The sequence below is a fragment of the Podarcis vaucheri genome, assembly GCF_965113315.1.
Source record: "Podarcis vaucheri genome assembly, chromosome: 12".
Lineage (NCBI taxonomy): Eukaryota > Metazoa > Chordata > Lepidosauria > Squamata > Lacertidae > Podarcis > Podarcis vaucheri.
Window position 1 is genome coordinate 21,623,167 of NC_138750.1, and position 24,109 is coordinate 21,647,275.

At 42.0% G+C, this 24,109-nt stretch overlaps 1 protein-coding gene across 17 annotated transcripts in view; it reads left to right on the plus strand.

Annotated features, from left to right (window-relative positions):
• Positions 1 to 24,109, plus strand: part of SLC4A7 (solute carrier family 4 member 7) — a 128,345-nt gene that overhangs the window by 55,377 nt on the left and 48,859 nt on the right. For 2 of the 17 annotated variants that reach the window (XM_082193288.1, XM_082193289.1), the window contains exon 1: positions 1,550 to 2,784. The exons of 8 other annotated variants lie outside the window; for them this stretch is intronic. In XM_082193288.1, the coding sequence (XP_082049414.1) occupies positions 2,737 to 2,784 (48 nt within the window). In that variant the 5' untranslated portion in view covers positions 1,550 to 2,736. Of the gene's footprint in view, positions 1 to 1,546; positions 2,785 to 3,147; positions 4,350 to 5,201; positions 5,241 to 16,452; positions 16,632 to 19,668; positions 19,693 to 24,109 lie in introns of those variants that run through there. 7 more of the 17 variants (XM_082193299.1, XM_082193293.1, XM_082193302.1 and 4 more) reach the window with 7 other exon arrangements.

The following is a 24,109-nucleotide window of genomic DNA, read 5'->3' on the forward strand; positions in this document are numbered from 1 at the left end:
CTGATGGATACTGATCCAACAGGGAGAGTATTGATCACATCCGTCTTTTATGTACCACTGACCAAGACCCATGGCATGCTAACAATACCAGCTCCCAAGAGAATTTAACAGAATTATGAATTCTAAATGAAGGCTGCGGAGAAGTTCTGACGGGCAGAGAACTGATGGCATCAAAGTGGAAACATTAATTCCGGAAACATTTTAAACATTTAGAGAACTGACATAGACTTAATTGGGTGCTTTGTACTGAGCCAAAAGGTTGTCCAAACTCATTTGTAAATTGGCTGTGCAGCTGCTAAGAGTGAGGTCACTCCCTGAAGCAGTGCAAGGAGTCCATGTGTGGGAAGAACATGTTCTCCCAAAACAGACTCTCGTGGGAAAGAGAATGTTATCTTGTGCAATGCTGTTCCCTGTGACACCTTGAACTTAGGAAACAATGCAATACATTTTGAATTTTGATCTAAGTATTGTAATTAATTAATTATGATAATGCAGTGCTTAGCTACTGCATATATAAACCCAGCAGCACTGATGTGTACTGTTAAAATATTAGGTTTTGACCCAGAATACCGAGGTTCAAATCTCCGTTCAACCATTTAGTTTACTGAGCAAGTCACTACTGTATTGGTCAACATACCCCGTGAAGCCCCTATACTCTAAAATACACCATTAACATTATTAAATAATACTAAATTGATACATAGTTGTTTCATTACACAGCTTTTTATTCCATCACAAGTCCTGGCTACCACTGCTCCCCCTTCTCATTTCATTCAAGTCATATATTTATTAGAAAGTGCATCTTAAAGTGTGGTATTATGAATCATGTAAAACTAATACATAGCTGCTTCATTAAATAGGTATTTCTCTTCCCATGCCCTATCAATCTTCCCACCCCCTTTCTCATATCATTTGTGAATAATATTTATTAAGGAGTGCATTTTTGGAAATGAAAAGGTGAACATAGGAACTATTGGGTGGAATGGAGGAAAACTTGCTCTACATGGATCTCTACTTAAAACAGGGATGGGGACTCTGTGAACCTCCAATTTTTGGTGAACTGCAGCTCCCATTACCCTTAACCATTGGCCAGACTGGCTGGGGCTGATGGGAGTTGGAGTTTAAGTTCTAACAGCATTGTAGGGTTGCCCTGAACAAAAGGATCCCAGTTCAGCAGGCCTGTTGAAAACACTTGAGGAGGCACCATGAAATGGAGCAGCAATATTGGGGAAGACAGACAAGTAGGCTGAGCCAGTATAAAGCACGTTCCTATAGTAGCCTACTGGGTTGCCACGTTTCAAAAATTGAAAATCAGGACACAAAAGGCGTTGAGCTTTTTTTGGCAAAGTTGCTGAGCTTTTTGTTTTGCTTGCGAATATGGGTAGCATTACGTCCAGATTTCCCCCGATATTTTATTTTTGGGATGATTTTCGCCCAGACGTTGCTTCCAACCACAGTGTTCTGGGTATGTCGGGAAATTCCGGACGTCTGGCAATCTTATATCCAGTGCTTTTTTTCCCCTTTAAAAAATGTTTAGGGGTACTCTCATTTTCCCGCTCATATTGAAATACTGCCTCTCAATGAGGCCAAACTTAGATTCACAAAATGTTTAGGGGTATGCGTCCCCCTGCATCCACCCAGAAAGAAACCACTGCTTATATCTGCACCTTGAAATATGGCTCAGTTTAAAATATCCATATAGGCTTCTTCCTATATGGATGCACTTTACTTCTGTGTGCATCTGATCCCTTCCTCTCCGAGGCTCAGCTCTGCACGGGGAACTGCTGCCCCATTGTGCATCCTACTGCCTGAGACCGTCGCCTCACTTTGCCCCCTGGGCTGAAGACCAAGAGGGTGGAGGACTCAGAGGCAGCTTCTTCCGAATACAAACACGTATGTAGGACCACACCGTTAGGCTCCTACTCATCCACCGAGTTCCTTCAGCTTCCGAAGCAGCCATTTAACGTTATGGGGGCTGCGGGGAACACACCTAATGATCTCATCCGCCATAGTTGTTTATGGATTAGGACCGCAGGTGTTATTTTTTTATTTCCCCTCAAGGGGTACGTTTTAAACACTACGAAAGCAAGATTGCCTGAGCGGCTTCCAAGGGCCGCGCACAGCGATTCATTCTTCCTCGGACCACGAAGGGATGTGGTTAAAAACGCCCCACATTGCCTCTCAAGCACCGTCGACGCCTAGTCAGACAACCCCCTGAAGCAATTTATTCCCCCTCGCTCGATTTCTCTCGTGTTTGTGTCTTCTGTGTACTCAAGAGGGACTTTTACTTCTAAGCAGCAGCGTGCCTGGGGCGGGGACGGGGAGGCAGCGCCGCCCTGCATGAAGGGCTCCCCTTGAGTGAGGAGGAGGAAGGTCGCGCCGTAAATCCCCCTCTGCCTCAGAAGAGAGAGAGAGAAGCGAGAGAGCCGCCTCGCCTCCGCGTCATCCCTCCGGCCCAGGAGGAGGAGGAGGAGGAGCCGCATTCCCGCGCCGATTGGTCGGCGCTGCTGCCAGTCGCGCAGGCGGGCGAGGGGCGCGGCCAAGCGTAGAGCCGGCTCGGCTCCCGGCGAGAGCAAAAAAGGAAGAAAAAAAAAAGCGGCCGGCCGAGTCAGGAGCCTCGTTGTGCTGCCGACGTCGACGGCAGAAGAAGGAACAGTGCCGGCTTGTAGTAGTAGTAGTACCAGTACTATTATTCCTTCCAGCGCAGCCACCCTCTCTCCTCCCGAGCCCTGCACCATGGAGGAGGAGCGGTCGGGGGAGCAGATGAGACCGCTACTCACAACGGTAACTGAAGAGCGGCGGGAGGAGGCGGGATGGCAGTTGGCGGTTGCGCGCGAGGGAGGGAGGGGGGGACGTGGAGGGAGGCGCTCGCGCCCCTTTATCTCTCCCGCCTTTCCCCTGGGCTGAGAGGCTCGGGCGGCCGTTGCTGCTGCCGCCGCCGCTGCGCCTCTTTGTGGGGGCGGAGCCCCACCGAGCGCCTCACTGGGCTCCCTGGCTCTGTGACGGGGAAGCGGCGCCGGATTAATGCCCGAGGAGGCGACACAAAGCCAGGCGCTCTTTTCTTTCCGGTCTCGAGTCTCCCCCTCACACACACAAACCGACAGGTGTCAGTCTCTCTCTCTCTCTCCCTCGCCTCCCCTCACTTCGCGCTTCCTCTCCCCCCCCTCTTCATCTCCGCAGCCAAACACTACTAACAACAACCACCACAGGAGCAATACTGTTGTGACACGTGGATGGAATTAAGACTTGAGGTGGGGGGGGGGCGGTTTTCTTGCTCATGGAAACATTTCGCTTCAGCATCATCTCCGCCGAATGAATCCTCCACTTGGCGCGTGTGAGGAAATGGAGGGAGGCGCGCGTCTCCTTCCTTTCCACAACCAGCTCCTGCTGGTCTGGGCTCATTGCTTTTGTTCAGGCAAGAGCTCTCGATAGGGTGAGGGGTGGGCAGAGAGGGAGAGGGAGGGGGGAGCCTGGTTCTTTGTTCGAAGCTCCCCCCCCCTCCCTTCTCCCTCTTACCCTTCTAACATGCTCCCTTCATTCGGGCTGGGAAGTGTCAAACGGGGTAAAGGAGGATACATAGTGGGCAGGCTGCAGCGGGTCAGGGCTGGCCTCTGCTGTCCTATGGGAACTAATAGTAATAATAATAATAATAATAATAATAATAATAATAATAATAATATAAAAGGACATGTGTCCTGGGCACAGTGCAGCAGGCGAGGTAGGGGCATCTCCGGTGAGATGCCTTGCTTGCCTTCCGTCCTCCTGCTCCTCTTGACTCCTTTGTGAGTGCAAACACATGGCTAACCCGAAGCAGCTCTTTTGTCCTCAGAGCTCAAGGAAGTGGCAGATAACTCAGCAGTGATTCACTTTACTTCCTTTCATGGCTGGGGGTGAAATGAGGCGCAGTCTGTCTCTTCCCCGCCACTCCACCCTTCCCTGCTTTTTAAAGTGGTACTAGGGGAAAAAACATTAGTGGTTCATCACAGATTTTTTTTTTTTGCCCCCTTGCGTTTTAGATGAGTTAGCCAGGATTTCTATTGAGTGTTTCCATGACTTTGTCCTGCTGCTAAGGATGCGTTCATTCCCAAGGTTCCTTGGGACGGTGCCGGGGCAGATAATCTAGTTTCAAATGGCACTAGAAGATGGAGAGCTCTTCTGATAGCAAACGAAGTTAAGCGAGTGAACAACCTAGTGTAAAAGCTTTCCCTCTACATCATTTGGCTTGTTCACTGAAGAGTAATATGTATTAGTACCATGTGGCAAACAATTTAAGTACTGGATTTAACTTGATTGCTGCACATTAGGATCTACATCTACAGCAAATTGTTCGATACAATCTATGTAGAAAGGTAGTGGTCTATTTTTTCGTTTTTCGGTAAAACAGTTGTGGTAGACTACATTGTGGGTAGCATTGAACTATATTAATTAGAGTATGCCTATTTAAATCAAAGTAAATAAATGTCAAATGTGTGTTTTTTGCACACTGGAGGTGGCATAATAAAAAATGCTAACTTGCGCAAAAGGCAGTAATAGAAAAAGAGTTCTCACTCCTGATCTATGATGAGGGGAACAAAAGTAGGGCTCCTAAGATCTCTTGGACAAAGAGTCAAGAGTCTTTAGCTTCAGGTTTGCCAACAGCCACAAACAAAGGGGGGGGGGAGCCACAGGATTTGTGCCTTTCCTGTGGTTAGTAGATGTCCTTAAATCCAAATACAATAATGTCTGATCTTTTTGATATCCAGCTGTCACACAGAAGTGACACTTGGAAACCATGCCAGGTTTTTTGCCTGGAGTGTATCTCTAAAAGTTACTTGCCCAGTTGTTTGCCAAGGCTTCTGGTGTGGAAAGACTCCACAGTTATAGCAGTTTTCATTTGGCAGGGATTCAGGTCTCTCATCTTAGCACTGCTTTCATTTATATACCACCTCTGCCCTCCACCTTGCCTCATCTGAGTGTTGCTTGTAAGTGTCTGACAGCAGATAAGCAGAATGTTACTCTGGGAAGGGTAGTGTCTAAGAAAGGGAGGATGCATTTGATCCGATTGCTGATTCTGCAGTGGTTCCTTTGACCCTGTGGGTTCTTGCGCTCTTTGGCTATCCTCTCATGCTGAGTATGAGTGATCTGTTGCAAATATATTTTGTTTTGTTTTTGGTCATAATAGTTTTTGAGGGAATAATTTTGCATCTTTTGAATTCTTACAGATTACAGGAGGAGACGGTCGTTCCAGCTTCTTGAAGGAGGTGGGGGCCCATTAATCTTTTGAGTAGAGAAATGCATGACTACAAAAATTGAATTGCTACATTTACTTTTAAGATATATTTCTACATAGGAGACTATGATATATTCTCTGAAAGATGCTAGAGAAGATTGGATTTGGTTTTACAATCACGGAGAGGGTTAATGGTCCCTGTTCTCATAAGCTTACATAGATTGTGGTCTGCCTAGTTCTCTTTTCCTGTCTGGGAAGAAAAGAGCACTCATTTATTTTAATTTGAAAGTGTTTTTTATAATGAAACGGATGTAGACCTGTGCGTATTTCCTTTTTGCAACAATTAGCTCTTCAGCTACGTGTAGTTCTAGAATGTTCAATTGCACCTACTTTTTTGCTTTGTGGCAATGATTTTTGATCAGGCCTTTTTTACCATTTACAGTTTGAAGCACCACATACTGTATAGGTTTTCTGAACCTATCTGGAGGCTTTCACAGTAGTATTACAAGTACTAATAATATTTCACAGGTAATATTAACCATTCTTCTCAGGCAACCTTTCTGTGGAATATGCCAGCATTAGGATTTAATGTTTTGCTAGAGGTTGGATCAGTGTTGATCTTCTGATGAAGCGTCTTGCATGCTAACTTTTTGGAGGGTTTCCTATCAACTAATATGAAAATTCCTTGAAAGTAATAGGCAACATCACATTTTATCCGACACTTATGATAAATCATTAAGTGTGAATGCCCAAGGAAGACAAGCAAATCTTACTGCACCTTATACATATGTAGGATCCTGCATATTATAATCTACACATCTATAGCATCCTGGGTGCTTCTCAGAAATCTGTTCTTGGAAATCTGAAAGGGTATTTTTGGAACAGTTGAAATGAGCCTACAGCTTCCTACAGTATCTGTTGAGGGTCATATAATCAATCTTAAACTAACAAATCCACTAAAATAGCTTTAATTATTTATTACTATTCTCTTCTGCACTGATGATTCATGTAGGTGCATCTGTGTCCATGGTTGCAATTAGCTGTACCAAGTGGCTATTGGATATGAGAGAAAGGGGTGAACTTCACCCCATAGCCTACTAGTAAGCACAGCACTCGCCTCCTTTTGAGTTACCTGAAGTAGGTGGAACAAGGAAGGATGAACGTGCTGGAAAGAGGGTTCCTCTCTTTGCTTGCATGCTAATCTATTTTCTGTTCCGTTGGAGATTAAGAACATGAAAGGAACTAATAAGTGAACTAGATAATTTCCTAGCATTTAATGAACCTGAGATAAGGATGGAATTCTTCAGATTCTAATGTAGAACATTTCCCTCTGGTTTGATCCAACACAATTACCATTTAATATTTCAAAAAGTCAAGCCTGCCTTTATATAGCTGTCTAAAAATGCAGTACTGAAATCTAATAAATGCAAGGCTGTCCTAAAAAGGCAAGGAACTATATGTATTTGTGCAGTGCTATTTAGCTCTTGTTTATACAACTGAATATAGCTGGAATAGTCCCCCCACCAAAAAATATGATGAAAATACATTGGGTGAAATATTTTCTACCTGCTATTGCTCTGACTTCCCTGTATATGCATATTGTGCCTTGTGTTTTATTTTGTTAGCTAATAGTGGGACTGTGCATAGGATTTCACAGACGTGTGTGCCAGAAAAAAATGTCTTTACTCAAAATAGCTTGTACATATGGCTTCCTGCTATAGAATTACACAAACATGTCACCTGATGGCATTGTCCTTCATAAATCACATTCAGTTATTACTCCGTTATGAGGTTGGTTCTTCATCATTCTCACAGGAGTTAAGTATTTTGGCTTAAAACATTTGGTTGCAATATTATCATATATATTTTCTTTTAATTGGCTCTTCCAAAAGCCAGCTAAACTGAGGTTATGTACTTCATTTGCAATAACAAATCTACTTGATTAGCCTGCTTCTAAACTAGTGGAAATAAGAAAGGGTATTAGCTGAGGACTTAATCAAGACACCTTTTGAACGAAACATTTTGCTAAGCTGAATTTCATGGTTCCTGACAATAATTCTAACTTTATTTTGCACCTTGAGTGAGTTTTAGCTAACCTTGTAAGTAATTGTACACACAATTCTAGATAATATGCAGCTCTATAAAAAGTGTAAGAATGGGATTACAACTCCACATATGACACTGTGTGCATTGGTTTTATCTTGCTCAAGAGTTAGCTTGCAGATACCCCACTGAAAATAATTACAAAACTTAATATTGATTTTGATGGCCTAGGTCTAGGACTACACTGAAGAGAATCATGTGATGGAATATTTTATGGTGCACAGAAGCTCTTATCTTAATAGAAGCAGGATAGATTAAAAAAAAATCCTCAAATGAGATGCAGAGAAGAGAGGGGAATTAAGAAGGCTAATGCCAGGGAAGCCCTAAGAGGAGATGCAGAGGAGAATAATAGCATCATCAATTCATTCAAATTCAGTAGATAGGTCAAGGAGTTTTTTCTAATATAAGCACCCACCTAGCATTTCAGACTTTCTGATGACGATCCGATCTTTATTACATCCCATGGGGATTCTAAATTACCGGTAGTCCCTGCTAGGACAAGGCCTAATGCTCTGAAGTTCTCTTGATAGAGGTGTATAGCTATTTCCTTCTGCCTTTCTGAAAATATAAACTTCCTTATTGAGAATCTTTGAGAATTATTTCTTGCCTACAGAATTATTTGTTGTGTGTCTGTGTTTGCCTTAATTTTGTTGTTGATGCAGGGCTGGGGAGTGGGGAACTGATGGGACATGCAAAATAACAAAAAAATTCTTAGGTGAAGGACTAGGGCTTGCATAAAATGGTTAGAAACTGTTTGACCTACCTAGTTAGATTCTGACAAGAGGTAGCTCAGTAGTTTAGCTGCTGAAAACCTTTGAACAAAATTGCTCACTCATAATATGTTCCGTTCTACTTCTGTCATTTCTGACTTGGGTAATTTTGAGATGTGTTCTTGTTGTCCCCCCACCCCATCTCCTTTTTAAAATGAAGGCTGGGAGTGTCAACTCAGGACTTCTAACATATTTGAATATGCCATTTACAAACACTTCCAAATAATGATATATCTCACCAAGTTGAAACATAGTTTAGAGGTGCCTCTGCTTCAGTGAGGATTTTTGTTGTTTATGGTTTAGTTTGCTTTTACAAATATAGGATGTTCTGTTGCAGAGGCACTAGAGGGCACTGCTCTCATATCTTGGTTAGAGAAATCCCGTGTTATGAAAATACACATAATATGTGGAAAGCCAGGGAGGACTTCATTTATAACATTTTAGGCTGTAATCTTATACATAATTACCTGGGAATAAGCCCCATTGAACTCAGTTGGAGGTTTTAGATGAGCTGAGATGTAAGTAGTGAAGAAAGGAGAAATCATGAAGGAAGAATATACACAAATAGGGCCAGAGCTCAGAATGAACTCAGGCTTGCAAGAGAGGTTAGAACTAAGGCCCGGGGGCTGGATCTGGCCCAATCCCCTTCTAAATCTGGCATGCAAATGGTCTGGGAATCAGTGTGTTTTTACATGAGTAGAATGTGCCCTTTTATTTAAAATGCATCTCTGGGTTATTTGTGGGGCATAGGAATTCGTTCTCCCCACCCCCAATATAGTCCGGCCCCCCACAAAGTCTGAGGGACAGTGGACCGGCCCCCTGCTGAAAAAGTTTGCTAACCCCTGGGTTAGAAATAAAAAAGGTTTTTGTGGCTATGTTCAAAGCAAGAGGAAGAACAATCAAGTATTAGGTCCCTTGCTTGGAGAAGATTGGGAAATGCTCACTAACTCGTTATCTTGGAAAAACTGACAAGTGGGGTGCCTCAGGGTTCTGTCCTAGGCCTGTTGTTCAAATTAATTATAAACAACTTGGATGAAGGAATTGAGGGGGTGCTCATCAAATTTGCAGATGACACCAAACTAGGAGGGGTAGCCAAAGCCGCTGAAGACATTAGCTGGATTCAAGATGACCTTAACAGACTGGAGAACTGGGCCAAAATGAATTTCAAGAGGGACAGATGTCAGGTTCTACACTTAGGCAGGAAGAACCAGCTGCAAAAATATAAAATGGAGGTAGGTCCCTTCCAACTCTGTGATTCTGTGACATCTGGTTTATCAGTAGGACTTGTGAAAAGGATCTAGGGGTCTTAGTAGATCACAAGTTTAACATGAATCTATAGTAGGATGCTGCAACAACAACAACAACAAAACTAATGTTATTTTAAGCTGCATCAACAGAAGTATAGTGTCCTGACCAAGGGAAATAATAGTCCTGCTCTATTCTGCCTTGGTCATACAGACCATACCTGGAGTACAGTCTCCAGTTTTGGGCACTACGATTTAAGAAGGATATTGACAAGCTGGAATGTGTGCAGAGGAGGTTGACCAAGATAATCAAGAGTCTGGAAACCAAGCCTTATGAGGAACAGTTGAGGGAGTTGGATCTGTTTAGCTTGGTAAAGAGGAGACTGAGAACATATATGATAGCAACCTTCAAGTATCTAAAGGGCAGTCACATGGAGGATTGAGTGTTTTCTCCTGTTCTGGAGGCTAGGACCTGAAATAATAGATTCAAGTTACAAGAATATACATTCTCACTAAACATAAGGAACAGGAAGAACTTTCCGTCACTAAGAGATGTTCGACAGTAGAACAGTCTCACATGAGAAGTGGTGGACTCTTCATCCTTGGAGGTTTTTAAGCAGAGGCCGGATGGCCATCTGTCATGCATGATTTAGTTGAGATTCCTGCACAGGGATTTGGACTAGATGACCCTCAGGGATGCCTTCCAGCTCTACAGTTTTGTGAGTCTCTGATTTGACTTCTGAGTACAGTTGTTCCTCCCTTTGCGTCTGGGATTTGTTCCGGAGCCCTGGATGCTCAATGAAAGGGACACTCAACAAAGTGCTGCTCTGTGCATGCGTGAAGCGTGATTTAGCACTTCTGCGCATGCGGCAAACCCGGAAGTACCCAGTTCCGGTACTTCCGGGTTTGCCACGGACGTTGGACGAAGTGGACCCTAAACGGGACAGACTCAAAACGAGGTACCACTGTAGATGTGTCAGATTACACTGCACACTTGGCACTCCTGAAGCTAGTATTTGGTCATGGTAATAAGCCATACTTGTGAATAGATACAGCTATTCTTTTCTTCATATATAAAGCCTTCAGCGTGTTGTGGGGTACTTAAAGTGTGTGTGGACAGGATACACGGATCATACTTCAACTACAAATAAAACTTAACTAGTTTGACATCTATGGAAATTGAAGTGCTAATAGCAGAAAGGGGGCTGCAACAGGTAATGAACCTAGGCAGTGATCTAGTTAGCACAGAAAGCCAAACCATGACTTAGCATGAATGAGAATACATGCAGGTTGTTGGAGCAAAGTTTGCAGCCACAGTGCTCCTTCTGAGCCATGATTTGTCTTAGCATTGTGTTCAAACCCAGCCTTGTGGTTTGTACCTTCAGACAAACTCGAAGTGATAAGGCAAGAACAAACTTTTTTTTACAGCTTGTGACATTCAGGCGCAATGCTTTACCAAACCATGGCTTTTCCCTGGGTAGCATGAGAGCAGAATGGCTGAGCGCAGAACACCTGAGCGAGGAGCAATTGAGCTTTGATCTTTGCTTGAGCAGCCTGCACATTACTGCCAAACCCTGGTTTAGCTTAGTGTTAAGTGCAAGTGGGGTCATTGTGTTCTTTAAAATATCTGCTTGACTATAAAATATGTGTTTGGAATGTGACTGGAAGCACATCACAGGCATTCAAATAGCTTTTGTATAATGATTCCAAATAATTACTTGCTTCTTTGTTTCTGGTACATATGGATGCGTGGTGGTTCCTCTTCAGACTGTAGAGTTAAGTGTTGATAGCAAAAATTAGGTGATTTAAAAATATTGCTTGATACTAATTCTTCATGAGCAATGGGATTCAATAGAATATTTAATACAGTGATGAACAGCATATGCAGTATTCTGGATTCAAAATATACTGAAATAAAGTCTCAAGGCTTGCTTCATATGATCTTCTAATGAGAGACCATTTATATGAATGTGAAAGTGTGTGTTTGAAATCAAGAAAAGAGGAATGCCTTGCTTCCATAGGTGGTCAGAATATCAGCAGGGTAAAAGATGCTTATTCTTGAGGCTAGCTTTATGTTGCCAGGAGATTGAGAAAAGGAGCAGCTGACATTATCTGACAGTTCTTTTCTTTCAGCAGCTCTGATGATCTTCTTAAGAAAATAATTTATTGTTTGCTCTGGCAATAATCACTTTTGCCTAGTCAGGGGAGATTGTAGGAGCAATTAAGAACTGCACTCTTGTTTTCAAATTTTGAATGTCTGGTGAATGCATTTAGTTCATATGACACTTTGTATGACATTTAGATTAGTGCACAAAAGAACATGCTCGAAATTGAGGTCTAGAGTTGTACTCTGGTTCAGAGGAAAGCTTGGGATATACTATCAGCCATACTTCAGAGGAACACATTGTGAGTTGAGTTCTCTTTATTTTTACTGAGTGTAAAGCTAAAGTGGCACAGGCCTATGCTAAACAGAGTCTATTCCTAACTCCTGAAGTAGTAGTAGCTTAGTACAGTATGTTCTGTCACAGTGATGAAAGGAGGACCAAGCTGGAAATGCCAAAAAGTGCTTCTGCTGATTGACCTAGTTCTATAAGAACAAAATCTATTTGTTTCACTCTTTGTTGAGACTTGATGCATTCAGTGTATCTGCACTATCTTTCTTCAAGTCACACTGCTGCTAGTGTTCACTTAAATTAATCATCTGTAATGGAATCTACTTAAGCAGCGTTTTGGAAACTGCAAGCTGCTTAGTGTAGTGAAAAATAGACTCTTAAAATCAGATTATATGATATGCAATTTCTAATTACTCTTGGCTATTACTCTTGCCTATATTTGAATACCCTAGGCAAGGCAGTGGCATGTTTTGAATTGAAGGACAATGGTTCTTCCCCCACTTCCCTCCCCAGTTCAAGAGACACTAAAATCAATTTAGCGGGTATATCAGACCTTTTACAAATCTAATTATATGCTGCTAAACAGCAAGGGCCCCAAAGGCCAAAATGGAAATTTTTACATATTTCACTCACTAGAGCTTGCGTAGTTAATTATATAGCTGTTCTTGCTCACACACTTGTCAGTCTCTGATTATAGTGACCACCAGCCATTTGAAATTAATTTTGTATTATTTGTCTATAGGGATGGGGCTGGTCCTGTGTCATTCTGCCTGACAACCAAATTCCTCTTTACCTAGTACTGGCCCACATGGAAAAGAATGGACTGTTAGTTCCATTTTCCTACCTATAGAGCTGGTAATGGTCCTGTGTCATTCTGTCTGTCACTCTATTTACCTAGTACCAGCCCACATACCAAAGAATGGACCTTTGGTTTCTGATTTCTGAATTACATATTGGGAAATGTTCTTTATAATGTCCCCAAGGACTTCAGTAGTATATATATTTTTACACTATTGGAAATAATTCCTGTGCATGTGCTATTTGATTAATACTTTCATTTGACTTCATAGCTGGAGAGTCTACCCACCCAGTATTTAAAAACTGAAATGTGTAAAATCATTTCTTTCATAAAGGAAATGCAAGCACTGGCGCTGTACAGAGATGAATTGTCAATCCCCATTCGGCCATGAAGCTCACTTGCTGACCATGGGCAAGCCACACTGCCTCTCAGCCCACCCTACGTCAAAGGGTTCTGGTGGGGATTAAGTGAGGTGGGGAGGACCTTGTATGCTACCTTGAGGTCCTTGGAGAAAAAGGTGGGACATAAATGCTACAAACAAATAATAATTTTGTTGTTCGTCAAATGTACCTGCAAATGTTTAGAACAGTACCTTGCAACATGAAGGTATTTCATATATTTCAAAAACTTGAGTAAAGCCAAAGAAAACTCACAGAAATAGTGTATTAGTAGAAACATATGTTTGAAAATAAGTGGTTCAACACATTGCATTTCATTTATAAACTATATATCACATTTATCACTCTACTCTTGTGCTGTATATCAATATTGGCATATATTAAAAGACAGGACAAAAATGGGCAACATTTCCCAAAAGTCAGTTACCCTGTATGAAATTGTGTATGTCATATTCCTTCTGTTATTGTTTTAGCACTTTTTAAATACTTGTTTTCAAGAACCTTCACTCTCTGGTTCAGAAGTTCATACTGGGATAATTTCGGTAGATAAGTATAAGCAGATAAGAATAAAAGTGTTAAAGTCAACTTACTAAGGTTGGCAGTGGCAACAACTCAATTATTCCATTAAATGAACACAGCAATGTCACGTGGACCTAGCTTTCAAAAACAGTCTTTTTCCTTGGTTTGAAAATTGTCTGAATGCCTTGGGCCTTCTGTCATTTCCTTTACTCTTAACAAATGATTGGTTTGTGAACAGCTATGAGGACTGTATGTGGATCAGTAGAGGACTTCAGAACCAGGCTTTTTTATTCTTCCTATCATGCCTGTATTGTTTTGTGACAGTCTTAAAATCTTTATTCTCTCTGGGTGGTTTTTTTTTTTTTTTTTTTTGAGGAGATGGAGAAGTAGTTGCTGCAGTACCACATTGGTCTAGGTAGAAGTAGGAGGCAAGTGATATTTGAAAGCTTTCAACAAAAATAATTCTAACATCTGTAGGAACTTATGAAAGACTGAGCATTCACTTGACAAACACAAACCAATGTTCAGCACTGCTTCTGAATTTTTCTGACATTGTTCAGAATGTGTGTCACCTTGTAAAGGTATATGTGTGTCTCTGTGTGTTCATCCCACCCCGCTCCACTCCTTTGAAAGCTGATGATGTACCATCATTCGATTTATTAGTTGACATTGTAGTATCTAAAAACTCTTATTTTTAAGGGAATTCACAATTTGTTTTAAGTTTGACAATATATATTTGCTCCCGTGCACACACACACATAGATATACTTTTGTATATCATTTTGGGATTTAAATTTTTTGAAGTGGTTTATAAGTATTATAAACAATAATTAAACAGCCTCAACTGTAAAGGTTACGTCATACTTCTCAGCCTTGCATTACTGTATATTTATGCATGGTATAGCAAATGTGCAGATTTGAAATTTGGCTTTGTAAAAAATGCACTCGTTAAACAGCTATCCTTTTGTGGTGTAGCCTTTTAAGGCTGTGTTTATAAAATGTTCCATTCTATTTTAGGAATCCAGTTTAAGAACCAGGTATTAATTATATAAGAACCTGGTCCTTGGTTAACATTATGGTTAATTCTTGTTTTGCATTTGGTCCTTAAAATAAAAAATGTGGCAGAGCAGCCTTTAAACTAATAGGGTGGGGGCCATTCCATTCCAGGGATGAGGAGTAAAATGTTTATCATTTTTCGAATGGGGGATGGTTTTACAGCAAGGCATTGAGAAAGCAGGGGCACATGCTAACTATTAGAGAAGCAAAGGCCCCATAGGGTAAAACCCATATTCCAAAGACCAAACACACTAGTTATGGGTGTTTATATGCTACTGCTAGAAGCCTGTGAGCCAAAATGAACATTAGCTAGAGTCCTTGGTTTTGAGAGAAGAGCATAGCTATAATGGACATAAGGGAAACTTGGTGGACTGGAAAAAAAAACCTGTTAGACTTGGTTATCGCTGTTAAAAAGTATATAGGAAAGACAGGGAAGGTTGTGCTGGAGGTGCTGTAATCCCATACCTCAAAGAGGGCATAAAGTCCAGCAAGACAGAAATCCTCAAAAGGGCAGACTCCACAGAGTTGCTGTGGGTGGAAACACCAGGCCCAAAGAATAATTAGTACTATTGTCCAGTGAACAAAACACCCAGGTTGATCTTGAGAATGAAATCAAGAAGGCATGAAAAATAGGATGTAATGTAGTAATAAGTGACTTCAGATACTCTAACGTAGACTGGCTACATGTGTCCCAGTCATGACAAAGAGATAAAAAATTCTTGATACCCTAAATCATTGTGACCTAGAATAGTTTCTCATGGAACCAGTCAGTGACCCTGGACTTAATCTTAAGTGACACTGAGGTCTTGGTGTGGGATGTAAGTGTTGTTAAACCAGTTAGGAGCAGTGGCCATAGTGCTATGAAATTCAACACACACAATTGTTTGTTATATAAATATTTAAAAGCCTTGGTTTTTACAGTAACATGTTTTTAATATTTTGTTGGGAGCTGCCCAGAGTAGTTGGGCCAGCCTGATCAGATGGGCAGCATAGAAATAATAAAATAAATTTTTTAAAAAAAAATCATTTCATTCATCGCCATTTTATAGAGGTAGTGAAGTCCACTAAGTTGGATGCCTTTGTAAATTGATTAAGTCAAAATGATGAAGGGTATGGCTGTCATTGGTTTCTAGCCATTTTGACTATGTTCTGCCTCCACTGTCAGAAGCAACATGCCTCTGATTACCAGCTGCTGGTAATCTCAGATTGTCAGAGTGCTGTTGCGCTGATGTCCTGCTTGTGGGCTTCCTATAGGCATCTGATTGGCTGCTATAAGAATTGGATGCCAGCCTTATGTTCTTAAACTCTGGGGTAAGAAAGTGTATTGTTAAGAAGACCAAAATTAGTTACAAACCACACTTTTGGTTTCTTACATAACGACAGGATAGTTTTTAGCAAAGTCCTCTTCCTGTCTACGTAGGAGGAGGAAAGGGGAGGGGGGAGGACAGAAGCCTGCTCATGTATTTATCACATGGTTTAGTGTTATGTATGTATAACATATGTATGTAGGAACTTGTACCTTATATTTTGTTCCTTAGAAGCTATAGTTTAAAAAATGATTCTTGGCATCTGCTCTGTAATGGGAATTGATCTTCCTTCCCCCACCCTCCCACCTGCAGTACTTTTTATAGATCCCCAAAAGAGCTTTTCAGGCTCAACGTAGCTAGAAAATTGGCTTTTATGAATATATAAATGTGTACAGTGTTTGAGACCTTTTTTAGTTTGGGGATTTGAGTCAAACACAGTGACGATAAAACCTTGGGCCTTAACAGCAAAACATTCATATTGCAGGCCGTTTTTAGCTACTGCTGTAGCTAAACGTTAAGTCACAAACCACATAGTTTCAATTCCTTTTTTGGTGTTCCCTTGGTGGGAATTGAAGGCATGCCATGTTCCTCAATTCTGTTATTATGTGACCTGTGCTGGATGTAGTTACTGGCCTGGAAGACTAAGTATCTTTACAAGATAACTGGCTGCAACAGAGTGATTTATACAGCTGTACATCTGTGTTGGCTGTACTGTTATAAAGTAGTTATGTGTGGTCTGGTTTCTTGAGGCTCATAGCACTGCAAACTTGCACAAGGGCATTCTCCATTTCTTCAGCATCAGCATGGAAGGAACACATATAGACAAGGAGCTGGTAAATACTTCTTTCAAAGAAATAACATTTTAAAGTGGCTAGCACAGAACTCATGATAGTCACTCTTGTATGTCAGATTGCGTAAATAATTGTCTTGAAAACCTTTGTAATATCAGGGTTTGATATACATACAAATTTAGCTATATTGTCTTTTTATAAATTCCTTTAGCTTTATAACACATGTGACTGAAAACTTTGACTCAAATACAATTAATAGTACTACCTATTAGCTCATCTCTTTAGAGAGGGCAGATTTTTTCAGGATTAATGTATGTTAGGAAATTGTACTAAAATGTGTTAAAAGTAGCGTCTTGTGAAATTACAGGTTTCTTGGCTTAACATGCCTTCCACTAAACTTTCTTAGCACCCTTCTCTCCTTTATGCACCATATTATAACAATTTTTGTTAGGTCTGTAGTAAACTTTTGACTATGTAAGATTCTTGGGCAGGTCATCTGTACATAATCAGGATTAGAAGCTCATCAGCATTCTTTGTGAAACTAGTATCATAGGTCTTTTTCTCAGTATCATGTTCAGTAGAGGAAAACTATTTAATTGGAAAACAGTATGGTTTAAAGTTAGTGAGAAAAAGCTTCCTGAGTTCAGTATTTGATAGAAGTTGCAGAACATGCCTAGATAGCTTTACTTAAGTGACTTATCAATATGGAGGTATCCAACATTTTAAAAAACATGTCTGATTCCAGTAGTCTCCTGGACTTTACTTTTTATTCCCCACTTATTCTGTTTTGCTATCTTCTAGGAATATATCTTGCTGTAGTAGATAATGTGGTTGCTAACTTGGATATTGATTTAGTATGCTTTAAGTCTAACCCTTCTTCATGTTAATAGATTTTCCATGCGGCTGCATGTAAAGAAAATATGTTTGAGAATCTTAGATAGTTTCTCAGTGGTATATCAGCTTTTGTTACATGAACAATTGTAATATAAAATCAGGTAAAGTCTGTCCATATTTGTAAGGTATTTTTAATGTTTCTGCTTTTGCACTGGATGATAGAAAGGTGGTCTTTAAGTTTTAGGCTGCTATCCTAACCCCAACCCTGCCTGCCAGTGGAGACTTGTGTAGTGGTAAAGCCACTGCCACATCTGCTACCCAGCCACTTGCCGGGGGGGGGGGGGGGCAGGGCCGGTGGCAGCAGCCGCAGCAGCATGATTGGGCTTGATACTTGCCAGCAAGAGCCATTTAAACAGCTTGTAATCCAGTTCATTCCAGGCCAGCACAGCCCTGCCTCCACCCTGCCCTTGTTTCATGCCTTTCTGTTACGAGTGTGTACATGGATCCGCATGTGCACAGCCAGCACTCATGTTCACTGCTGAGAGGTTTCGGATCTTTTCCTGGAGTTATAACGTGTGCTTGTTATGGATGTGCATTAACCCTTAATCTTATGCCCACAAGAAGCTCTCACTCAAAGCAATGAACTTGGTTTATTATATATAAAACTGGAGCAACAGAATATATTAAACTGTTGCTTTTAGACAGCAAAGTTACAGGCTAAGCAGGTAGCAAATTACATTACATACACACCTTAACTAAAGAGTAAAAGATTCCCTAACTATTCTAAAAGCCCTACAGAAGCTGCCATAAACCTACGCTAGAAGGAGTGGGGAAACGATGGGGAAAGTATGCTTGTCCTTAAAGTGAAGCAGCAGTGTGCTGAGACCTGGGGAGCACTGGTTAAGTTCTATCCTGTTGGAGCTATGAGAGCCAACTAGCCTTTGAATCTAATAGGTTTTTTAAAATACCTTTTTGCCAAGGCATACTAGTGGAGAGGGAAAGGGTCTGTGAAATGATTGATTCCTACCATTTCCATAATCTCTTCCAGACTTTCCTGCCTAGTTCTCACCTTGCCCATCTTTGGTCATCCTGTTCCTGTTTGCTTAACAAAAGGGTGAAAGACTTTGATGGTATCTGCACCTGCCCATCTCTGCCTGCCATCTGCCTTTAAATCACCTTACCATTGTGGGGATGGATCTCACTGAGGAGTTGAGTATCATGTACTTGAAAACAAAATTTGCATGTGTTAATCTTCTGGTCAGATGTGGGTGAAGGCAGGATATGCCCAAAATGCATTTCAGCAGGAGGCTGGAGTCCGGCTTTTTCCATGGTCACCAAAGCTCATCATGAAGGGTCTTGTGTCATATTAGAGTTCTGTCAATCTTATACTTAAGTCATGATCTGCTGAGATAAACCATATTGTAAATTCAGATTAACACACACCTCCTTACATTTCCACTGGTGAATAACCCTCCAGCATGCATTGTGGCCACCTGTTCAGCAGATTTTCTTCTGAGTCCAAACCCCTTACTGCGTGGCATAATGGGATGGGGTTGGATTGCCATGCCTTAAATACAAGTGTGTAAAAGTGTGTACTTGCTGATTTCTGCTGTCATAACATATACCCTGGTGAAATCCCTGTCAAATATAAACATGTACAGGTATCTGATGAATTGGCCTTAAGTGTAATGCTACTTTTTGCCTTTAATGTAGGTAGTTTAGTGCGCATTTTTCACAAAGCAAAAATATTACAACTTTAGTTTTACATTACACATCTGTTAGATGAGCATTTTTTCAGCTGACAGCATTAGTTCAATTAAAAGTTGTGGTGTTTTTAAAAGTGATGGTAGAACACTTAAAGTTATTTGAGAATGCTAATCAAATTAAGGACATGCTTTGATCAGAATAAACTTACATTTATTTTAAGGTATCTTACTTTTATTAGAAGACTTGCTGATTAATATTAAACAGTGCAAATTGTTGGTGAAAATGCATACTTCAAAGTGTTTCTGCATTTTATGGATTCTCTTAGTTTCTCCTTTCTGTCTCTGTTCTGATTTAGTTCTATTGCCTGCAGAGAATCAGATTCCAGTCTGTTTCATCTCATTAGGAATTGCAAAGACAATGAGAAACTCCTTCCCTATTTCCCCTTATATTTGCTTCAGTGTTAAAATGTCTTGTGGTAGCCTCAGGTGGGAGCTATGATGTCAGAAGCTTACAAACACAGTAAGATGAATGCAAATTAGGAGTGCCATCTGACATGACTGATGTAAGTAAGTGCAAAGCTGATTGGGTTTATGTGGACTGCAACAACCAGGAAAACATTCCTGGAATTGTGGAAAAATGCCTGGAACAACAGTTTATTATGTTGAAGCATCTTCTATACAAGGGAAGGCTAATACAATTGGGGCAGGTTTTTTGTTTTTTTAAGACAACAATTGGGGCAGGTATGCTTGAGATCGATAACATTTTGAACATTTTGAATAAAATGTTATCAATCTCAAGCATACCTGCCCCAATTGTTGTTGGGGCAGGTTGTTGGGGCAAGTTGTTTTCCATCAACAATACTAAAACTCAGGGTCATGCAATGAAGCTGATTGGCAGCAGGTTGAAGACTTTTAACATGACACATGGTTTTGAAGTTCACTACCAAATGATTTTGTAAGATCCAGTATATTAAACAGCTTTAAAAAGTACTAGAGAAATTCTTGGTCACCATATTACCTATCATGCTGCATTTTTTCAGCAAGCAGGTCTTTATTTAAGTCGAATTTTTGCCTAATTCTATTGTGTCAGAACATGTAACAGCTTGTAAAGACTGCAAAGCCCCTCTTATTCAGCTTTCTGATGAGTCAATCCTTTTTTTGCATGGAATTGGACTACTGGGGAAGCTAAATAGGTTCGTATAAACCTCACTAGCTTTCAGTTACATACTTTTCAGACACAGAAAAGTATAGTAAGAGAGACACAGAGCAGAAGGTGACTTTCATTATATGTCCTAGAAAGTTGCAAATTCAGCAATGTGTTGAGCGAGTTTTACTTGCACGTTATTAAGTATTGGAAACCTATGTGACTAAGTTCTGTTTATAGCAACAGATATAGTATATTGAAGACTAAGGATTATAATTTAAGCAGAAAATTAGTTCCTAACCCAGAGCTTTGTTAATTTCAAGTTGTTTGACAAAAAAAAAATTAAGAATGGGATTAAGGCTATTATTACTTCATGGAATAATCTCAATCTCAGTGTATTTGTATTGTAATTTTAAAAAACAGGCATGTCTTTAATGCCTTGGGAAGGTCTACAAGGGCACACATGCCTTTCGGTAATCTAATCTATAGACAGGCTGCTTTCACATGATATAATTTTGAAGGCCACTTCTTTATGAGCGAGCTGGCAAAGAACGCCTGTTTCATATTTGTCAATCAAGACTAAGGACACTAAATTACAATGTTGGTATAAACAGCATTCTAAAACACATTTTTTCCCTCTGGCATAGTGTAAGCAGTTTCGTTGCTTTTAATTAAAGCAACATTGCAATAATCAAACCTCATAATGTATTGAAAATTAATCATCAAATGGTAGTATTAATAACCAAATAAGAGAGGGAAATGTAAATACAAATACAAATGTAAAAGCTTGTGGAACCATACAACTGATTTAGCCTTCAGTCCTTCCTCCTGAATTAGAACATTTTTATGACTCCAACCTGAAACGAGAATTTAAGTAGGCTGTTTTTGCCTTCTCTGAGTTAATAAGACAACTTCATCATTTGGTAATGTCTCAACATTGGCTCCACTTAGTTGTGGTCATCTTTTTTTTTTTAATATTTTTATTAAAGATTTCTTAGTTCACAAAAATACGTGCATTGTCTCTTTTTTCAAGTTGTGTTTTCTACAGATCAGTTTCATTTGTTATGAGACTTTAGTATTGCATACAGTGTTAGGTTAGGAAGAAAAGAGAGGGAAAGAGGGGGAAATGGTGAGTGGGGTGGAGTGGCAATGCTTCTCTTCTTAGTGTATGTTTCAGCATCACATATGGGTTCTCTTACTATTCGCTTGCTGTATTTCCTTGGTGGTGAGAGAGGTTGGGGATGGCCTAGGGTGTGGTTGGTTGGCTGTAGTTGTGGCCATCTTAAATTTGTGGTGCTTTATGCACCCCTCATCTAACCTTAATGTACAGTCATACCTCGGGTTAAAGTAGCTTCAGATTGAGCGTTTTCGGGTTGTGGTCTGCAGCGACCCAGAAGTAACGGAATGTGTTACTTCCAGGTTTCGCCGCTCGTGCATACTCAGATGCTAAAAATGATGTCATGCGCAGATGCGGCGAATCACGACCCGCAGATGCAGGCTGTGTTCACTTCAGGATGTGAACGGGGCTCCAGAACGGATCCCATTCGCATCCAGAGTGTCAGGGGATGATTAGCTGCTTGTGCTTAAAATAGTGCCCCTTCAGAGTTTGTGCGGCCCCACAAACCTCTGTGTGTGACAGAGCTCCTCAGACATGTCTGCTCTAGTCACTAGTAGAGTCTGACAGTGGCTGCCTGCGGAAGCGCTTCCAGCAAAGAAGTTCCTTAACGGAAACGCGTCTCCTGGACTCACGACGTGGCAGCTTCCGGCGAAGCAAGGGTCTCCCTGCAGTTGCTTCTGACACCTCCCCGCTATTTTCGCTGGAAGTGTCTCTCACCCCTTTCTCTCCCCTGCTGTTTCCTGCCTGGGCTGCTGCGTCTCTCTCAGCATTACTGAGATCCTCCTCCAGAGACCCCTCGCTCCCCCTCCTTGTCCCTGCTTTAGCTGCTGACTCTCTCCCAGTCTTTGGGAGCCCTACCACCTCCCTTTCCTCTGATGTCAGTTCCCTGACATCCACCTCCCCTCCAGGGCCCCCTTCTCCCCCGCCCCTACTCTCTCCTCTGGGCGGTGAGGAGCTGAAACCCCGAAAAGAATCCTCTTCATCTTCAGACGTCTCGAACATTTCCCTCCATCGGTCTTCGTTCCGACTCGCTGAATCCTCCTCCACCTCGGAATCAGAGAACCCCTCCAACTCTTCTTCTTCGTCGGTGGTGGCGAAGTATTCCCTCCGGAACCTCGCCACTGGCTGGGGTTTACGAGGGAATCTCTGATGAAAAGTTTCAATCAAAACCTCGTCATCTACATCCTCTGCCCTGACCCAGGTGTTTTCCGACTCCGGCTCCCCTTCCCACATTACCAAATACTCTACTTGCTCTCCCTTCCACCTGGAATCGAGAATCTCCGCTACATGGTAGCTGTGTTCTTTTTCCTCCATAGCTGGTCCCCTATTGACCCTCCCCTCTCTGTCCCCTATATACGGTGACAGCAACGACCTGTGGAACACTGGGTGCAACTTCATGTGGTTCGGTAACCGGAGTCTGAAAGCCACTGGGTTGACCTGTTGCGTGACTTCAAATGGGCCCAGTCTTTTGGGTCTTAACTTCTTACAACCTCCTTTAAATGGTAACCCTTGGGTGGACAGCCACACCTGGTCCCCCACCCTAATGCTTTCCCCTTCCCTTCTGGTTTTGTCTGCCTGCCTCTTATATTCCTCCTTCGCCCTGTTTAAATTAAGTTGGAGCTGGCGATGGATCGCTTCCATTTCTTCAACGAACTGTTCTGCGGCTGGAACGCTCCAGTTCTCCCCTTCCCCCCCTGGGAATGCTCGGGGATGACACCCGTGATTAGCCAAAAAAGGGCTCATCCCCGTGGACACGTTCTCTGCATTGTTGTAGGCAAATTCTGCCAACGCCAGCTTCTCCACCCAATCATTCTCTCTGTCATTCACATAACACCTCAAATATTGCTGGAGGACACCATTAGCTCTTTCCGCCTGCCCGTTGGTTTCTGGATGACGGGCAGTAGAGAAATTCACCTCTACATGCAATAAGCTCATGAGCTTCCTCCAGAACCTGGAAGTAAATTGTTTCCCTCGGTCAGAAACCACCCTCAAGGGGGCGCCATGCAGCCTAAACACATTTTCCACAAACAATTTAGCGGTTTCTTCCGCTGTGACCGCATGTGAGCAGGCTATAAAGTGGGCCATCTTGGTTAACAGGTCTACCACAACCATGATGGCTGTTTTCCCTTTGGACCTGGGCAGATCAGTCATGAAATCTATTGCCACTGCCTCCCATGGCCTTTCCGGCGTGGGTAGTGGTTCTAAAAAACCTGCCGGTGCCCGCCTCTCCCCCTTGGCTCGTTGGCATCGGTCACACCCTCTCACATATTCCCGCACATCTTCCCTGACCTTGGGCCACCAGAATTCCCTGGTAACCAGCCACATGGTTTTGTGTTGCCCAAAATGCCCTGCTGTGGGGCTATCGTGCAGTTGCTTGAGTACCTTTTCCCTCAATTCCCCTTCAGGTATGTATAACGCTCCCTTGTAGTACAACGCCCCATCTCTCTCCTCAAAACCCCCGGGTTTGTCTCCCTCCCTCCTGAGACCCCTGAGTTTGTCCTGGGCGTATTCATCCTGCACCGTTCCCTCTACCAGTTCCCTTTGCCCCACCAATGCCGCCCCACACACCCAGCGGTCCTCGGGAATGACATGGGTCTCTTCGGGTGCACCCTCTCCCTCCAAATATTCAGGTTTGCGTGAGAGAGCGTCCGCCCTAACGTTCTCCGGGCCTGGTACGTAACAAATCTCAAAGTTAAATTTGGAGAACTCCTGGGCCCAT